The 20,633-nt window shown below is 47.5% G+C and overlaps 1 protein-coding gene across 1 annotated transcript; it reads right to left on the bottom strand.

Moving 5' to 3' along the window:
• Positions 1–2,088: 2,088 nt before the first annotated feature.
• ADRB3 (adrenoceptor beta 3) lies at positions 2,089–3,287 on the bottom strand. The gene is given in 2 exon segments (XM_061177365.1): positions 2,089–3,170; positions 3,173–3,287. Coding segments are annotated over 2 exon segments (1,197 nt in total).
• Positions 3,288–20,633: the final 17,346 nt, after the last annotated feature.

The raw sequence follows: 20,633 nt of genomic DNA on the forward strand, positions 1-20,633 counted from the left end.
TGGACAATGGTCTCTGCTCATGGAGTTTAAATAAGAACCCACAAAACGACCCGGGGATTTCCATAGCAATTTTCTTTCCATAGGAAACTGCCTGATAAAGTTCATAAAAATTGAAATAAGGGAAAAAAATTATCAATGAGCTCAAACTTGTAACTCCAGTTTTACTTCAAGAGGATAATATAGATTCCTGCCTCCCAGGAAAGGGAGTGGGAAGGTAGAGGTTATGGAAAGGATGGGAAATGTCAGAATATATTTATAACCCAAGACATCTGCCCAACACAAACAATGGTCTGCATGTCCAGACACACACACGTACAGCACCAAACAAAACTGGTTCCTGAATCCACCACCGGCTTATAGCACGAGAGCTCCATATGCCCTGACCCCAGGCACAGCAGCCCCATCCTCCTGTGGACACACTGCTCAATCCCGTGGGTAGAATGGCTTCCAGGAATTTTGGAAAGGGTGGGGAGACAGGCGTGTCAAAGGCTCAAACTCCTTCACCCAAACAGACTTCATTTTTCGTTTCATGAGGATTAACAAGAAAGGGGCAAGGATTAGTCCAAATTTATTGCCTCGGTCGAAAGCCAGCCCTAAGAAGGGAGAAAGTGGATTATGCAAAGAAAACAAATGGAGAGAAAAGAGGGCAATGGATAAACTGCATTCAGTAATATTTATTAATTTGATTTTAAAAGGAAAAGAAGGGATCCATTCTAATGGTTCACCTTCCCACGAACCCAGGAGCCCCCCAAAACTCTAAAGCAGCCCTTCTGACCCTGCTGTGAGGTAGATCAGAGCCGTCCTGTGTCTAAAGTGAGGGAGGCGGGAGCTTAGAGGGCTGTAGTGAGGGAGCCAGGAACCAAACTCCAAACCTTGACCTTTTCTAGCTGCTTCTTCTCAGCCTGGGTCGCCAGGGCCTCCAGTACACTGCCTGGTTCATCAGGGTCTGGGTGGCAGAAGGAATGGAACGAGCGTGCTCTCTTTGCCCTAAGCACACAGCACACACGTGAGCAAGGGGATGGGTGCCCAGCCAAAGCCAGCCCGGCTGCTGCCAGGGCAGCCAGATAGTCAAGCTGCTGAGGTAGTGGTGAAGTTCAGGGGTGGGGTTTGGAAAACATCTCTCGGAAGGAAAGAGAGAGAGAGAGAGAGAGAGAGAGAGAGAGAGAGAGAATGGTGAAAACCCACTTGGTAAGGATTCCCCCTCCCAAGCCAGACCCCCTCCCCCTCTCATGGCCCAGTGGCCAGGTTCCGGAGGGCAGAGTTTTCCAGCTGGGAAGCGCCACAGGGCTCATTCCGAGCAGGCCAGAGGCTCTCCAAAGGTTCTGGATCAATGGAGTTGTTTCTTCAAGGCCTAAGAAAGTCCCCAGGAAGCCCTGAAAAAAATGGAGAGGAAAACCCTTCGCCTTGGCTGAAAATGGAGGTATCTTGGGGTGAGGGGGCAGAGGGTGGGAACAGGAGCACTAGAGGGAAATGGGTGAAGGTCAGGGACCTTGAGGAGCACGTGCAGTTACACAAAAGCCTCGGGGACCCACCCTGCCACAAAGCCCAACCCAACTTCAACCCGGCCCGGTGCCTACCCGGGAAGAATTCACACTCACACGTTCCTGAGCCTGTCTAGCCTTCATCCCAGAAGTGGATTCTCACCTTCATAGCTAGCAAACCTTTCAAAGAAACCAAAGCTGAGCCCGAGGGCTTTGGGGGGCCTCTAGTCTTCTAGTCAAAGCCAGCCCAAGAGGTGGCAAGAAATCTGGGCAAAGGAACTGAGCTAGAACACCAAAACTAGAGCTGACGAGGCGAGGGGGGCCCTCGGGCACAGCGCGACACCCCCATCCCAGGCCCGCCCTTGCTCCTGGGGTGGCGAACAACCCGCCCGCCCTCCTTTGCTTCAACCCCAGGGCAGGGTGGGTTGGGATGCGGGAAAAGAAAGGGCCCTGGGTTCCACTTTGGTTCCCTACTCCGTGCCCCCTTCCCTCGATGCAGAGACCCCAGCCCCATCTTCTCCTACCGAACCCCAAGCTCAAAAAATTGACCGAAGGAGGTACCGAATGCTTCCTGATCCCGAGCCGCCAAGCCCTTCGCCTCGGCTACCTACCAGTCGAGCGGTGGGCGCTGCCTGGATTCTGCGGGGCTGGTCAGGGCCGCGGGGGCGCCGGAAGGGGCGCGGGGCGGGGAGGCGGCGGCGAGGTGGTCCTCGGGCCGGCAGCGGCCCAGCAGGCGGCGGAAGGCGCTGCGAAAGTCGGGGCTGCGGCGGTAGATGAGCGGGTTGTAGGCAGAGTTGGCATAGCCTAGCCAGTTAAGGGCGAGGAAAGCCGGGCCGGGCACTAGAGAGGGGCCCCCGAGGGCGCGCAGCACGTTGACTACAAAGAAGGGCAACCAGCAGAGAGTGAAGGTTCCCATGATGAGCCCCAAGGTGAGCAGGGCGCGGTGTTCCCGCAGAGGCAGAAGGCGCGCCGGCCGCCGGCCGTAGGAGGGCACTCCTGCTGGCCAGGCGCACGGCCCCGCCGGGGAGCGGGGCAGGGAGCAAGACGGAGCCCGCGGAGACTCCTCTGGCGGGAAGCGGCCCAGCCCCCGGCGCAGCAAGCGCAGCTGGCGCGTAGCCACCGCGAAAACTCGCGCGTAGACGAAGAGCATCACCAGGAGCGGAAGGTAGAAGGAGACGGAGGAGGAGAGCGGCGCGTGGGGCACGTTGGAGGCGAAGGCGCAGCAGCGCGGATTGGAGTGGCAACGCTGCGCCTCGGCGTCGGCCCCGACGCGCCCCCATTTGCTCATGATGGGCGCAAACGACACCGCGGCGGACACGACCCACACCGGAACCACTGCTGTCCGGGCTCGGCGTTTGGTGACTAGCGCGCCGTAGCGCAGCGGGTCGGTCACGGCCAGGTAGCGGTCCACCGCCAGGGCGCACAGGGTTTCCATGCTGGCGGTCACACACAGCACGTCCACCGAGGTCCACAGCTCGCAACAGGTGGCGCCCAGGGGCCAGTGGCCGGTCAGCGCCAACGCGGCCCCCGGCGGCACTACCAGGAGCCCCACCACCGGGTCGGCTGTGGCCAGCGAAGTCGCGAACACGTCGGTCACGGTCTGGAGTCTCGGCGTCCGGGCGATGGCCACGGTTACCAGCAGGTTGCCCCCCACGGTGGCCAGTACCGCCAGCGCCAACAGCGCCCCGCCAGGGCCGCCGCCCACGGCACCCCGGGCAGCCCGCTCGCGTTGGCAGTATTGGGCGCCCGGGTGGGGACATCTGGCCACGGGGCCAGAGAGCTGTTCCCGTGCGGCCAGGGAGCCATTCCCGCGTCGCGCGTGGGGCGGGAGGGAAAGAGGGAAGGGGTCTCGCAGCTTACCCGGCTCAGGGGACGGGGCAGCGGGCCGTGGGAGCGATTCCCCCGGCCTGGGCCATCCTCCCCGGTTGACCGGCGAGAACGCACAGCCTGCACCCCCCCCCCCCACGCGCTGGGTGCCACCACTAGGGAGGGGGTGGGAGGAGGAGTGGCGGCCCTTAAAGGGGCAGCGGCCAATAGTCGCGACGCTCGGCGTCTGGAGGGAAATTGGGGAGTGCGGAGGGAAGCGCGACGGATGCTTGACTCCTCCATTAGCCAAATCCGGAGTAAGATTTGTAAGAGGTAAGTCACGCCGTGTGTTCTCTGCCACGATGTGTCTGCTCCTGCCGTGACCGGCTCCACACACTCAGCGCAGCGCTCCAGCGGCGTGGGTTTTCTGCACCAATTTCCCCGGAAGGTGCAGCAGCAACTCTCGGGGAAGGGACAGGAGAAGCCCCCGCCCCTTTACCGTGTCGGAGGAAAAGGTAACCCTCCCAAGGCAAACAAGACGACCCACAGCAGCCCCGCGTCTACTTGGGTGTCCCTCCTCCTAAGATATTGTAAGTTAAGTCATAGAGGGCAGCCAAGGTCTTCCCTCTTCTCCCAAGACCCCCTTCCAATGAGATCTGGCCCCCTTCCCTTCTATTCACTTACCCTCTCTGTCACTCTAGTTTCCCTTCTTTTTTTTTTTTTTTTTTCCTTTTCAAATCTTCCATTTTCCAGGAGTCTTTATCATTGCCTGCTCATTTGAATTTGGATTTGGCCTCAGGTAGCCTAAGATGCTGAGAGTTTCCATTTCTCCGTCTTCCACATCGCCCCCTCCACGCACTTTGCACCAAGAAAACTTCTAGATGAGCCCCTTCTCTTAAAATGCTCCTGTTGTAGAGACGGGTTAAAAATGAACGAATGGGTTCCAGGTTGAGGCTTATCCACCGTCACCCCCAGCTCTCCACAAATCTTCCATCACCATAGCAAAGTCTTCTCTCTACTTCCCTGAAGATTTTATTCATGAACATTTAAAAATTAGAAGACGTTGGGCTGAGGAATCCACACGTTGCGTCTTGGAGTGTGAGGAACCACAGGCCTGGTATTTTAGTGTCCGTTGAAGTCTCTCTTACAATCAGATCAGAGGATCCCTTCGCCTGAAGAAGCCCAGGGCCTCCTCCCCTCCCCTTTCCCTCACCCACACTGACGGCTGGTTCCCAGCCCGGCTCTCCCGGGGGCTAAGCCAGTTCCTCTCAAAGTGGGTGTGGGGAGATTAGGATGCAAAACAGTGTTCAAGCTGAAGGGCAGGAAGGTATGACACCTTCATTAAGTCCTATCGGATACTGATCCTTGAGCCTTCTTGCTTCCTCCCCTGAAACAGTGGGACAAAAGGGGGGGAAATTATCATGGAAAATGCCTCCGGGGCCATGCCTTAGCGAGAGTCTTTTGAACAGCTCTATATTTCCAAAGAACCCTGTAGAGTCACTGGTCTACGCAATCCCTCTGGGAGGCTGAGCCAGGGCCTGGGAGTTAGAGAGACTGGAGGGGAAGTGAGGACCGAAAATTATCCCCAAGGAAAAAGAACCCAGCTGCTCACCCACGAGCAGGGTTGGTCAGTGGCTCCCAAGCAAATGCCTTTTGTGCCCATGCTGTACCCCAGGCAGGCCTTTGGATCCATGGAAGTGCATCGTGGGTAAAGGTGGAGAGGCCCGGCCTCTACACCCCACCTCCAGTCACTACCAAGCTTTGCAGGCCCCACTTGGCCAGAGTCTTGACCGTGGCCGCTTGCTGACCATCAGGGCAGTCACTCCCAAGTTGGGTTTTGCAACACCCCAGAGCGTTGCCAGTTACCACAAAGGGGTGACGGAAGATTCTCCAAGAGTAATCTCTAAAACAAATCCATGTCATGCAGCAGGGTTTTTTTTTGTTTTTTGTTTTTAATTAATTAATTAATTTATTTATGGCTGTGTTGGGTCTTCGTTTCTGTGCGAGGGCTTTTCTCTAGTTGTGGCAAGTGGGGGCCACCCTTCATCGCGGTGTGCGGCCCTCTCACTATCACGGCCTCTCCCTTTGCGGAGCACAGGCTCCAGACGCGCAGGCTCAGTAATTGTGGCCCACGGGCCCAGTTGCTCCACGGCATGTGGGATCTTCCCAGACCTGGGCTCGAACCCGTGTCCCCTGCATTGGCAGGCAGACTCTCAACCACTGTGCCACCAGGGAAGCCCATGCAGCAGGGTTTTTTGTTTTTTGTTTTTTCCAGGACATCAGAGTTGGTGGAGGGAAAGGAGAGGGGTGCCGGGAAGTCAAGCAGCTTCAAAGGCTGCTGTTCCTCTAGCGGTGACCTTGTTAATCTGAGGAAGTGTGTAAAAATGTTTACATTTCAAAAAAAGACAAGATTTCCCAAACCACGTGAGCGTGCCTGAGTTTGGGGAATGATGAGGCCAATAACCAAAGGAGACTGTGAGGAGAGGAATTCGGGCCCCTGTCAGTGGAGGCATTTAGGAGCCAGCAGAGAGCAGTGAGTGCTCCAGCACCTGGAGAGCTTCCTCCTTTGCTCTGGCCCATCCCCTAGCCCACCTTTCTCAGTCTGGCCTCCCCACCTCACCGACCACCTTGGGGCCCCGCAGGGAGAAGGGGTCCCTCCTTTTCCACTTTGGTCTCTTTTTTTTCGTGCTTTTGTGTTTCTTACTTTTCTCTTTTGACTAGGTAATGCATCCACATTATTCAACCATCAAAATATACAAAATGCATGTAATACAAAGTTGCCTTCGGCTCGGTTTTCAACTCCCTAACAGATAACCACCATTAATTAGTCTCTTGTTTATCTTTCCAGTAATATTTTATATATAAACAAGTCAATGCAAATACATATGGCTTTGTCGTTTCTTTTGGACCCAAATAGTAGTAAAATATACGCATTGTCCTGAACCTTGCTTATCTTACCTTAACAGTATATATCTGTGATGCTTCCATACCAATGCACAAAAGCCTGCCATTTTTAGTATTCCATTGTATGGATATACCATAACCTATGAAACCAATCGGCTATTAACAGACATCTAATGTACTTCCAATCGTTCCTAGTAGATGATGTTGCAATGAATCACTTGTAATCATGTCATTTCACATGTCTGTGAGTATATTTGTAGAATAAATTCCTGTAAATAGAATCACTATATCATGCGGTATATAGTTTGCAAATTTAAAAGATATTGCCAGATTTCCCTCTCCAGGCAATGTACCCACTTACCCTCTTGCCATCGTTTCTGATGGCCAGCCAGGGGTGGGAGGCAAGTGACCCGCTGCTTTGGGAAATCATCCAAATGACTGTCCCCAGGGAGTTAGGCTGCCGGGTCTGTAGAGGTCATCCAACTGTGGAGAGAAGCCTGCGTTGCCCTGAGAGAGCTTTACGCTGGCCCTGGGCCCCCAGATGACCTTTGTTCTGTGCCCTTGGAGGTAGACTGTGCATGTGGACCTCTGAATCTGCTGAGTTCAGGCCCCTAGGCTGCTGCTGTTTATGTGTTGAGGGCTCCAAGGATGCAGGTCATCCTGTTGTGTCAGAGGCCAGTTGTGTGATGGTCTGTGATTTAGAAAATGTGCTCAGCAGAACCAGAAAGAGGCAGCAGCTGCCCTGCCCCACGGGCAGAAGTTCTAGGAGCAGGGTGTGCTCTCCTTCCTTTGTTGGTTTTAGCTCCTGGTCTGTCCTCTGAGCCTCATGACTGGGTCCATGCACTTGTGTGTGGCTGTGTGCCTGTTTATGTGACGGGGTAGGAGGAAGCCTAGCTCAGGCGACTGAACCCTGTACTTTGTCCAAGACTACGTGTGTTCAAGCTTTCCCCTCTCATCCTGTCTCTCTTCTTCTACTGTAAGCATCCATGCCGTGCCGTGTTTGAAACGCTGTGCGTAGGTGTGGCCTCTGAACAGCTGGCTTGGTGTTCGCCGTTTCTCCTTTTGTTGCAATTAGTCCAGGAGGGTAGAATGATGAGCTAAAAGGGGTCTGAAAGATCAAATCCAACACCAACATTTTACAGAATTAAAAAGCTGAGGTCCGGAGAGGAAGCTGAGGTTGGACCATAATCTCACAGTAAGGGTTCATTCCCAGCAGGAGTACAGGCATCTGAGGAGCTGGCAACTCTTCCCAAGCACCTCCCCACACTCCCTGGCAATCTGTGGCCGGTGCCACCTTCCAGCCTGTCCTCTGGAGGGGAGGCAGGTCTCGGAAAGGACCACCACCCAGCCCCCAGAGCTGAAAAGAAGCCCCCAGCCTAACACTTTCCTTGTCTTCTACAACATGCCATGGCTACTCTCCACACATCTGCTGTTTCCCAAGGCAAGGAGCTTGAAGGAGAGGCAGGGAAGGAGCCTACATCCGTAGGAACCAAAAGGTCCTCTTGTGCCTAAGAGCTGGCTGGGGACAAGAGCCTTATTCAGGCAAAGACAGGGGTAGACGCTTAGGATTTTCTCGCAGTGCCTTTTCTCTTGTTCCTGGTCATCCATGAAAGAGGGGATCAGAAATGTTTCTTTCCCTCCTGCAGTAGGAAGAGAAATCTTTGTTCTAATCTCTTTGAATAGTGATTAAAACCCTTGACTATTAGAGAGGCTGCTCCCCAGGGACAGGGCAAGGTCACACAGCCCACCTGTAGCCCGGACAAGAGTTTCTTGGGGTTCAGGAAGGCACTCTCTCCCAGGGAGGTCGGGGAGCGATCAGGAGGGTGGGAGAGGGAGAGAGCAGGAGAGGATGCTCACCAACCCTCAGATCATGCCTTCCGAGTCACCCCTGGATATTGCTTCCACTGATTTCTGTGCAGCCTGTTTCTTCAATTGGAAGCCTGGAAGAGGGCAGATCCCCCATGCTGCTTGCATCTGTGGTCTCTTCCCTCCCTCTCCCTGGGAAGGAAAGCTCCAACAAGGCCAGAGCCTGTCTGGCACTCAAGCTGCACAGTCTTTGGCCTTTCTCTCACATCAGCCCACAGTTTTCGCCGGGAACAAGTACTGAACAAGGAGTAGCCAGTGCTTGGAAGAAAAGGGAGCAAAACAAGGGGACGGTTTCTCCTCCGACAGGGAGACCCACATCTCGCATATGAGACCCTCCAGTTAAGACGGAGCGAGCCACGTAATACCAAACGGCGAAAATCTCTCACAGATCTCCATCTCAACATCAAGACCCAGCTTCACTCAACGACCAGCAAGCTACAGTGCTGGACACCCTATGCCAAACAACTAGCAAGAGAGGAACACAGCCCCATCCATTAACAGAGAGGCTGCCTAAAATCATAATAAGGCCACAGACACCCCAAAACACACCACCAGACGTGGACGAACCCACCAGAAAGACAACATCCAGCCTCATCCACCAGAACACAGGCACTAGTTCCCTCCACCAGGAAACCTACACAACCCACTGAACCAACCTTAGCCACTGGGGACAGATACCAAAAACAACGGGAACTACGAACCTGCAGCCTGTGAAAAGGAGACCCCAAACACAGTAAGATAAGCAAAATGAGAAGACAGAAAAACACACAGCAGATGAAGGAGCAGGGTCAAAACACACCAGACCTAACAAATGAAGAGGAAATAGGTAGTCTACCTGAAAAAGAATTCAGAATAATGATAGTAAGGATGATCCAAAGTCTTGGAAATAGAATAGACAAAATGCAAGAAACATTCAACAAGGACGTAGAAGAACTAAAGAGGAACCAAGAAACGATGACAAGCACAATAAATGAAATTAAAAATACTCTAGATGGGATCAATAGCAGAATAACTGAGGCAGAAGAACGGATAAGTGACCTGGAAGATAAAATGGTGGAAATAACTACTGCAGAGCAGAATAAAGAAAAAAGAATGAAAAGAACTGAGGACAGTCTCAGAGACCTCTGGGACAACATTAAACGCACCAACATTCGAATTATAGGGGTCCCAGAAGAAGAAGAGAAAAAGAAAGGGACTGAGAAAATATTTGAAGAGATTATAGTTGAAAACTTCCCTAATATGGGAAAGGAAATAGTTAATCAAGTCCTGGAAGCACAGAGAGTCCCATACAGGATAAATCCAAGGAGAAACACACCAAGACACATATTAATCAAACTATCAAAAATTAAATATAAAGAAAACATATTAAAAGCAGCAAGGGAAAAACAACAGATAACACACAAGGGCATCCCCATAAGGTTAACAGCTGATCTTTCAGCAGAAACGCTGCAAGCCAGAAGGGAGTGGCAGGATATACTTAAAGTGATGAAGGAGAAAAACCTACAACCAAGATTACTCTACCCAGCAAGGATCTCATTCAGATTTGATGGAGAAATTAAAACCTTTACAGACAAGCAAAAGCTGAGAGAGTTCAGCACCACCAAACCAGCTTTACAACAAATGCTAAAGGAACTTCTCTAGGCAAGAAACACAAGAGAAGGAAAACACCTACAATAACAAACCCAAAACATTTAAGAAAATGGGAATAGGAACATACATATCGATAATTACCTTAAATGTAAATGGATTAAATGCTCCCACCAAAAGACACAGACTGGCTGAATGGATACAAAAACAAGACCCATATATATGCTGTCTACAAGAGACCCACTTCAGACCTAGAGACACATACAGACTGAAAGTGAGGGGATGGAAAAAGATATTCCATGCAAATGGAAATCAAAAGAAAGCTGGAGTAGCAATTCTCATATCAGACAAAATAGACTTTAAAATAAAGACAATTACAAGAGACAAAGACGGACACTATATAATGATCAAGGGATCGATCCAAGAGGAAGGTATAACAATTGTAAATATTTATGCACCCAACATAGGAGCACCTCAATACATAAGGCAAATACTAACAGCCATTAAAGGGGAAATCGACAGTAACACAATCATAGTAGGGGACTTTAACACCCCACTTTCACCAATGGACAGATCATCCAAAATGAAAATAAATAAGGAAACACAAGCTTTAAATGATACATTAAACAAGATGGACTTAATTGATATTTATAGGACATTCCACCCAAAAACAACAGAATACACATTTTTCTCAAGTGCTCATGGAACATTCTCCAGGATAGATCATATCTTGGGTCACAAATCAAGCCTTGGTAAATTTTAAAAAATTGAAATCGTATCAAGTATCTTTTCCGACCACAACGCTATGAGACTAGATATCAATTACAGGAAAAGATCTGTAAAAAATACAAACACATGGAGGCTACACAATACACTACTTAATAACGAAGTGATCACTGAAGAAATCAAAGGGGAAATCAAAAAATACCTAGAAACAAATGACAATGGAGACACGACGATCCAAAACCTATGGGATGCAGCAAAAGCAGTTCTAAGAGGGAAGTTTATAGCAATACAAGCCTACATCAAGAAACAGGAAACATCTCGAATAAACAACCTAACCTTGCACCTAAAGCAATTAGAGAAAGAAGAACAAAAAAACCCCAAAGCTAGCAGAAGGAAAGAAATCATAAAGATCAGATCAGAAATAAATGAAAAAGAAATGAAGGAAACAATAGCAAAAATCAATGAAACTAAAAGCTGGTTCTTTGAGAAGATAAACAAAATTGATAAACCATTAGCCAGACTCATCAAGAGAAAAAAGGAGAAGACTCAAATTAATAGAATTAGAAATGAAAAAGGAGAAGTAACCACTGACACTGCAGAAATACAAACGATCATAAGAGATTACTACAAGCAACTCTATGCTAATAAAATGGACAACCTGGAAGAAATGGACAGATTCTTAGAAATGCACAACCTGCCAAGACTGAACCAGGAAGAAATAGAAAATATGAACAGACCAATCACAAGCACTGAAATTGAAACTGTGATTAAAAATCTTCCAACACACAAAAGCCCAGGACCAGATGGCTTCACAGGCGAATTCTATCAAACATTTAGAGAAGAGCTAACACCTATCCTTCTCAAACTCTTCCAAAATATTGCAGAGGGAGGAACACTCCCCAACTCATTCTACGACGCCACCATCACCCTGATACCAAAACCAGGCAAAGATGTCACAAAGAAAGAAAACTACAGGCCAATATCACTGATGAACATAGATGCAAAAATCCTCAACAAAATACTAGCAAACAGAATCCAACAGCACATTAAAAGGATCATACACCATGATCAAGTGGGGTTTATTCCAGGAATGCAAGGATTCTTCAATATACGCAAATCAATCAACGTGATACATCATATTAACAAATTGAAGGAGAAAAACCATATGATCATCTCAATAGATGCAGAGAAAGCTTTCGACAAAATTCAACACCCATTTATGATAAAAGTCCTGCAGAAAGTAGGCATAGAGGGAACTTTCCTCAACATAATAAAGGCCGTATATGACAAACCCACAGCCAACATTGTCCTCAATGGTGAAAAACTGAAACCATTTCCACTAAGATCAGGAACAAGACAAGGTTGCCCACTCTCACCACTATTATTCAACATAGTTTTGGAAGTGTTAGCCACAGCAATCAGAGAAGAAAAAGAAATAAAAGGAATCCAAATCGGAAAAGAAGAAGTAAAGCTGTCACTGTTTGCAGATGACATGATACTATACATAGAGAATCCAAAAGATGCTACCAGAAAACTACTAGAGCTAATCAATGAATTTGGTAAAGTAGCAGGATACAAAATTAATGCACAGAAATCTCTTGCATTCCTGTATACTAATGATGAAAAATCTGAAAGTGAAATTAAGAAAACACTCCCATTTACCATTGCAACAAAAAGAATAAAATACCTAGGAATAAACCTACCTAAGGAGACAAAAGACCTGTATGCAGAAAATTATAGGACACTGATGAAAGAAATTAAAGATGATACAAATAGATGGAGAGATATACCATGTTCTTGGATTGGAAGAATAAACATTGTGAAAATGACTCTGCTACCCAAAGCAATCTACAGATTCAATGCAATCCCTATCAAACTACCACTGGCATTTTTCACAGAACTAGAACAAAAAATTTCACAATTTGTATGGAAACACAAAAGACCCCGAATAGCCAAAGCAATCTTGAGAACGAAAAATGGAGCTGGAGGAATCAGGCTCCCTGACTTCAGACTATATTACAAAGCTACAGTAATCAAGACAGTTTGGTACTGGCACAAAAACAGAAATATAGATCAATGGAACAGGATAGAAAGCCCAGAGATAAGCCCACGCACATATGGTCACCTTATCTTCGATAAAGGAGGCAAGCATATACAGTGGAGAAAAGACAGCCTCTTCAATAAGTGGTGCTGGGAAAATTGGACAGGTACATGTAAAAGTATGAAATTAGAACACTCCCTAACACCATACACAAAAATAAACTCAAAATGGATTAAAGACCTAAGTGTAAGGCCAGACACTATCAAACTCTTAGAGGAAAACATAGGCAGAACACTGTATGACATAAGTCACAGCAAGATCCTTTTTGACCCAGGTCCTAGAGAAATGGAAATAAAAACACAAATAAACAAATGGGACCTAATGAAACTTAAAAGCTTTTGCACAGCAAAGGAAACCATAAACAAGACCAAAAGACAACCCTCAGAATGGGAGAAAATATTTGCAAATGAAGCAACGGACAAAGGATTAATCTCCAAGATTTATAAGCAGCTCATGCAGCTCAATAACAAAAAAACAAACAACCCAATCCAAAAATGGGCAGAAGACCTAAATAGACATTTCTCCAAAGAAGAGATACAGATTGCCAACAGACACATGAAAGAATGCTCAACATCATTAATCATTAGAGAAATGCAAATCAAAACTACAATGAGGTATCATCTCACACCAGTCAGAATGGCCATCATCAAAAAATCTAGAAACAATAAATGCTGGAGAGGGTGTGGAGAAAAGGGAACACTCTTGCACTGTTGGTGGGAATGTAAATTGATACAGCCACTATGGAGAACAGTATGGAGGTTCCTTAAAAAACTAAAAATAGAACTACCATATGACCCAGCAATCCCACTACTGGGCATATACCCTGAGAAAACCATAATTCAGAAAGAGTCATGTACCAAAATATTCATTGCAGCTCTGTTTACAATAGCCAGGACATGGAAGCAACCTAGGTGTCCATCATCGGATGAATGGATAAAGAAGATGTGGCACATATATACAATGGAATATTACTCAGCCATAAAAAGAAATGAAATGGAGGTGTTTGTAATGAGGTGGATGGAGTTAGAGTCTGTCATACAGAGTGAAGTAAGTCAGAAAGAGAAAAACAAATACAGTATGCTAACACATATATATGGAATCTAAGGGAAAAAAAAAAAAAAAAAAAAAGAGGTCATGAAGAACCTAGTGGCAAGATGGGAATAAAGACACAGACCTACTAGAGAATGGACTTGAGGATATGGGGAGGGGGAAGGGTGAGATGTGACAGGGTGAGAGAGTGTCATGGACATATATACACTACCAAATGTAAAATAGATAACTAGTGGGAAGCAGCCACATAGCACAGGGAGATCAGCTCGGTGCTTTGTGACCACCTAGAGGGGTGGGATAGGGAGGGTAGGAGGGAGGGAGATGCAAGAGGGAAGAGATATGGCAACATATGTATATGTGTAACTGATTCACTTTGTTGTAAAGCAGAAGCTAGCACACCATTGTAAAGCAATTATACTTCAATAAAGATGTTTAAAAAAAATAAAATAAAATAAAAAAAAAAAAAAAAAAAAAAAAGACGGAGCGAGGAGCTTTCCCATCTGGATAAAGGAAGGAAGCTGAGCCCCGCAAACCTCTTTTTTAAAATAATTAATTAATTTATTTATTTATTTATTTTTATTTTTGGCTGCGTTGCGTCTTCATTGCTGCACGCGGGCTTTCTCTAGTTGCAGCGAGAACTAGAGAAAACTAGTTTTCTAGTTGGGGGCTACGCTTCGTTGCGGTGCACGGGCTTCTCATTGCGGTGGCTTCTCTTGTTGCGGAGCACGGGCTCTAGGCGCGTGGGCTTCAGTAGCTGCAGCACACAGGCTCAGTAGTTGTGGTGCACGGGCTTAGTTGTTCCGCGGCATGTGGGATTTTCCCGGACCAGGGCTCAAACCCGTGTCCCCTGCATTGGCAGGCAGATTCTTAACCACTGCGCCACCAGGGAAGCCCCCGCAAACCCTTTTGGATGGCCAAAGCCCATCAGGAAAGAATCCAATCTGGGGGTGATCAAGGTCCAAATGCCAGCGGAGAGGCTATGGCAGTGGGAAAGGAGAGTGTTTCCTGTTTTTGAAGAAGTCATGGATGGGGAAATGCCCCTTTTTTTTAATCCCGGGGAGCGGGAGGGCATTTTGCTTCAACAGGAGGAGGAGGAGAAGACGGAGGAGGAGGGGGAGACATCCTCAGGCCTGCCCTGTGACGCAGTCCGCACAGGAGGACCTTGCTGACGGGGGTGCAGCAGCCTGGGGCTCACTTGCACTTTCCTCTGTGCCAGTCCCCACATTAAGTGTGCTGATACACAGGTGACTAGGACCAGCCTTTGGTCCCTGGCAGGGGGCTCCCATCCCACAGAGGAATTTGGGGTTCACTTTGTTCCCTGGAAGCAGTGCTGCCAGCGTTTGATGGGCAGTTTTGGGCTCAGACATCGGGCAGGGCAGCTTTGTCCCGCGATGGAGAAGGGAAAGAAAGGAAGGAAGGGCATCCCTTGGGGAAACCAAGGTGACACCTTTGAGGACAGCCTGCTATACTTCAGCCCCCCATGAGCAGACAGGCTCTTTCCCACTACTGGTAAGACGATGGCATGTAACCCTCTGTCCTCCAATCCTAGTCACACCTCCTGCCTCTCTGTGTCTGAGCCTGTCCCCAGTGGTCCTGGGGTCCTGTGAAAATGCTGCTTCATGGATGCTCTGTGGGACGTGGGCAGCTGGAGGAGGCTTTACAGATGTCTCCTTTACAAATCGTGCAATTAGGGTTTAGTAGGAGATTGTTCAGGGTCACAGAGGAAATGGGGTGAGGAAGCTGGGCAGAGAAGGCAGTTCTTCTGGGTCTCCAGCCTGGAGATGTCCTCCTCTGGCCTCGGCTGGTAGCCCGTTCTACCTTCTCTGCTGGACAGGGGTTTGGGAGCTTAGGACAGGGAGATGGAGGTGCAGGGCGGGCTGGAGACTGGGAGCAAGTCGTTAACATTGACCTCTGCTTCCTGGAATTTGGATTGCCCCCAGTCCCCTGAAGGAGATGAAAGGGTTAACCCAGGGGTGATGGAGGGTGTAGAAGAAGAGTAAGTGAAGGAAGGGTGGAATTCTGAGCTGAGGCAAATCAGGGTGGGGCTGGGCTCCCCCAGAGCAGGAAAATGGCTTTGTGTGTAGGGCACAGTTTATCTGCAAGCCCAAAGTGAGGAGGTCCTGGAAGGAGTGGGGACCAGGGAGGCAAGGAGGAAAAGAATGTGAACAGTGCTGGGAATGTCAGCTCTCTCCGGGGAGGTAGGGGCAGTGGAAGACAGCCCTGGATTTCTAGAAAGCCTCTTCCCTTTTTGGCATCTGGACCCCATTAAAATATTCCAAATGGCGCCATGGATGCTCAAGGTCCAGGGCTCCAGTGGCTCTCAGAGTCCTATCAGGACCGCAAAATACCAAAGAAATGGCATTATAGAGGAAAAGAGTCCTTGCTAAGGGCAGTGTGGGCTTCCTCCATTTCTTCATCCCCGACTCAGCAAGAAGGACGAGCCAGTGAACCAACTGGAATCTGTTTCACGTGGTGCTGAGGTTGGGGTCTGGAGACAAGAAGGATCCATTAGTTCTCGGGAACCAGTTGGAGAACCGCTCACATTCTTTGCTTAGCCATCCATCCACGAAGCCAGGACGCACTGATGTACACACCCAGCAAGGCAGAAGCTCAGACAGGAGAGCTCTCACACACATGTACACACACAGATGGGCACAAGTGTAACACACACACACAACACGCACACGCAGATAAGTACGCCCCATCATCAGAGTTCCGCAACATTGGAGATGCGTACACAAGATCAAGAGAAACTCAGATACTCAGATGTACACCCTCCCGGCCTCCAGAGAGTCATCACATCCATATACATAGTCATGTACAGCCAGCCTAGGTCCACCCACACATGGACGCAAGCCCCTACCCCTACACCAAAGCCCAGAGCCTGTGCTCCACGTGGGCAGGATCCAGCTGGTGAGCTGGGAATGAAATGGCAAACCTCAAGGCTGCAGAAAGCTTCAACCCCGCGCAGAAGCGGAACCAGGTCAGAGGCCGGTGCACTTGGCTGCATCTCTCATCACTCATCTCTCAGTAGTGGTGCTAATGGCACAGAGGGACAGGTCCCGAGTCTTGTCGTGGGAAAGTCCTTTTAAAGCATGAAAGGCAGAGCAAGCTAAATTAAACCCAGCGCCAGCCCGGCTTGCTCAGAGGGGACAAATCACTGACTAACCAGCTCTCCACGTTGCCTAGTCATTCATCCCAGGGAAACAGCTCAGGCCAGTCCTTTTTTTGGAAGAGGATGGCTGAGAAAGAATGCCTGTCCTATTGTGTCCGTTACTCATTCATCAGTCGACACTTACTGTATACAACCCTGAGCTGGGCACCAGGCTAGGTGCTGGGAGACCCCAAGAGGTATCAGAATGATGGCCACCTTCAAACAGAGTGCATTCTAGAAGGCAGGGCTTAAACACTAGAAAATAAGTGCCGGTTGACAAAGGCAGAGGGAGGGCAGTGAGTATCAGTATTAGCCAGATTCCGAGGAAGAAGAAATCGCTTCCAGATGAGGGTGATCAGAACAAAGCTTCGTGAAGACGGGGATTGGAGTTGAGTGTGAACAAGTGATTAGGACCTGGAAAGGCATTGAAAAGGGAAAACGGCACCCCAGATGTAAGACAGGCATAAACAAATGTGTAGAGGTTCCAGACTGGTGGCTTCTTGAAGCTGCCTTGACCGCCTTGTTTAATATGCCAGGCACCTTGGGAAAGAGGCCCACAGGCATTTATTCACTGTTCTCAGCCTCAATCCTGGATGCTTTCATTCCTTTATTCCTAGTTGCACTCAAGTTACAGACTTGATACTCACTACATTTTGGTCTCATTTTGAATTTGACAGGAGGTAATACCTTCCTACTGAAAAGGTTTCTCACATCCAAGGCCAGAAATCCCACCACGGTCTTCCTTGAATACTCTTTCCCCAACAGACTTGCCCCTCGGACCCTGGTCCACCATCACCTCCTCCAGGGGTAGCTTTCTCACCTGATTCACCAGCCTAAGAGGATGGTGAGGAACCCCCTCTGGAGACATTCCCAAGGGAGTCCTTCCCCAGTACAACTCCTGAGAGGCTGTAGCACGCCAGGACAAACAAAGGATCAAGAAATGTTAGAACCATCGTCAGGCCTGCTGTTTGAAGGATAGTAAAGCATGTGATCTGAAGGAGATGGAAAGATGCCTTCCTCCAAGGGAAAACAATATTCTCCTGAAAATTCCATCATTATAAATGCATGCTTTTGACTGAAGCTTTTATCTCTTATTAAAATGAAAATACCTCTGAAAGAGAAAGTCTCTTGGTCAGTTATACCTTAGAGCAAATGACTTTACAAGCTCCTTTCCTGAGAAGAGTTTGCCCAGGGGGTAGAGCATGTGAGGACACTAGATGCTCTTGGGGAGAATGGGAGGAATTTCTTCCTGTACAGCCCAAGCCCAAGTGTGGGCGGTGTTTGGGGGACTGAGTCCTTTGATAAGGAGAAGGGATGGTCCCTTTGAGCAGCTTGTGTGGGGTGATGTATCATGTGCTAAGCATAACCAGTAAAATATTGGGGTGACCAAAAATTTCGTTCGGGTTTTTCTGTGACATCTTTCCAGAGAACTTTTTGGCCAACCGAATACAATGGATTGGATCAGGGCTCTTTCATGAAACTTTGAAACGAGGATCATTTTTGGCAAAATAAGAGGAAGGAACTAAGGGATGGGTGACCTGAAAGCTAGGCTGACCCATCATAACAGTGATTACATGTTAAATTAAAATAACAGACCTCTGCAGAGTCGAGCTCTGAGGTGCTTTGATGGGTCATCTTGTTCAGGGCCTACATTTGCAGATTGAAGGTTAAAGAGGCAAGTGATTTATCTAAGATCTTATAGCACGTGGCTGCTCCCCAGGCTCTCGCCTCTTGGATATGTTTCCTTTCTACCACACTGAGCTTCAGAACCAGAAAGCTGGACATCAAGGGTACATCTTTCATTCTGTCTTGGCATATTTCAGCTCATTAAAATATGTTCTTTAAAACTTCCACATTGGAGCTTCCCTGGTAGCGCAGTGTTTAAGAATCCGCCTGCCAATGCAGGGAACACGGGTTCGGGCCCTGGTCCAGGGAGATCCCACATGCCAGAGGAGCAACTAAGCCCGTGCACCACAACTACTGAAGCCCGCGTGCCTAGAGCCCGTGCTCCGCAACAAGAGAAGCCACCGCAGTGAGAAGCCCACGCACTGCAACGAAGAGTAGACCCCACTCGCTGCAACTAGAGAAAGCCCGCGTGCAGCAATGAAGACCCAACACAGCCAAAAATAAATAAATAAATAAATTTATTTAGGAAAAAAAACAAATCTCCACATCCCCCTATGAAATCATGGATGTGGGCAAAGATTGTCAAAAGCTGATAAAACCATTAGATGAAAGCTGAAGGAGAGTTTTATAATCAGGCTGACACACCCAAACCCCACTGATCAATTTTAATATCACCAAAAGAGAGACAGCCAGAGTTTACATGCCTCCCAGCGTAATGCAGTAAAAGCGCATGGCACCTTGACTAAGAGAATAGAAGAGAAGACTCAAGTTACTAAAATCAGAAATGAAAGAAGGGACATTACTACCAACTTTACAGAGAGAAAAAAGTTTATAAATGAATAATACGAACACTGTACGCCAACAAAATGGATAATCTAGATAAAATGGGAAATTTTCTAGAAACAAATTCTTACCAAAATGGACTCAAGAAGAAATAGAAAACCTGAATAAAACTATAACAAGGAAGGAGATGAAATTGAATCAGTAATCAAAACGTCCATGCAACAAGAAAAAAACCACATGGCTTCACTGGTGAATTCTACCAAACATTTAAAGAAGAATTAATCCCAGTTCTTCTCAAACCCTTCCAAAAAATGAGGAGGAGGAAACACTTCATAACTCAACCCATGAGGCCAGCATTTCCCCTCATACCAAAGCCAGAGAAAGATACTACAAGAAAACTATAGACCAATGTCACTTGTGAACATAGATGCAAAAATCCTCCACAGCATTTTAGCAAACTAAATTTACCAGCATATTAAAAGGATTATACACCATGACCAAGTGAGATTTATCCCGGAAATGCAATATATTAAATCAATGTTATATGTGACATTAACAGAATGAAGGGGATAAGAAGCACATGATCATCTCAATTCGTGCAGAAAAAGTTTGATGTTGACAAAATCCAACACCTTTTCATAATAAAAGTACTCAATAAACTAGAAGTAAAAGGGAATTTCCTCAACATGATAAAGGCCATGTATGAAAAATATCATACTCAATAGTGAAAGATTGAAATATCTTCCCCTAACATCAGGAACAAGACAAGGATGCCCGCTTTTGCCACTTCTTTTCAACATATTACTAGAAGTCCTAGCCAGGGCAATTAGTCAAGAAAAAGAAATTAAAGGCATCCAAAGTGGACAGGTAAAACTACTTCTATTCACAGATGGCATGATCTTATATTTAAAGAATCCTAAAGAATCCACACACCGAAAAAAATTATTAGAGCTAATAAACAAATTCAGCAATGTTGTTGGATGCAAAATCAACACACTGGGAATTCCCTGGCAGGCCAGTGGTTAGGACTTGGTGCTCTCACTGCCAGGGCCAGGTTCGATCCCTGGTGAGGGAACAAAGATCCCACGAGCAGCCGCACGGCAAAAAAAAAAAAAAAAAATCAACACCCAAAAATCAGTTGTATTTCTATACGTTACCATTGATCAATCCTCCCCAAAGATTGAGAAAATAATTCCATTTTCAATAGCATCAAAAAGAATAAAATATTTGGGAATAAATTTAACTAAGGAGGCAAAAGACTTGTACACTGAAAACTATAAAACATTGCTGAAAGAAACTAAAGAACCCCTAAATAAATGGGAAAATACTCCGTATTCCTGAATTTGGAAGACAATATTATTAAGGTGATCATACCACAGAGAACTCTACTCAATACTCTGTAATGACCTATATGGGAAAAGAGTTGAAAAAAGAGTGGATATATGTATATGTATAACTGACTCACTGTGCTATACAGCAGAAAGTAACATGACACTGTAAATCAACTATACTCCAATGAAAAATAAAAATAAAGAAACTAAAAAAAAAA

Source organism: Eubalaena glacialis, chromosome 20, assembly GCF_028564815.1.
Source record: "Eubalaena glacialis isolate mEubGla1 chromosome 20, mEubGla1.1.hap2.+ XY, whole genome shotgun sequence".
In the NCBI taxonomy this organism is placed as follows: Eukaryota; Metazoa; Chordata; class Mammalia; order Artiodactyla; family Balaenidae; genus Eubalaena; species Eubalaena glacialis.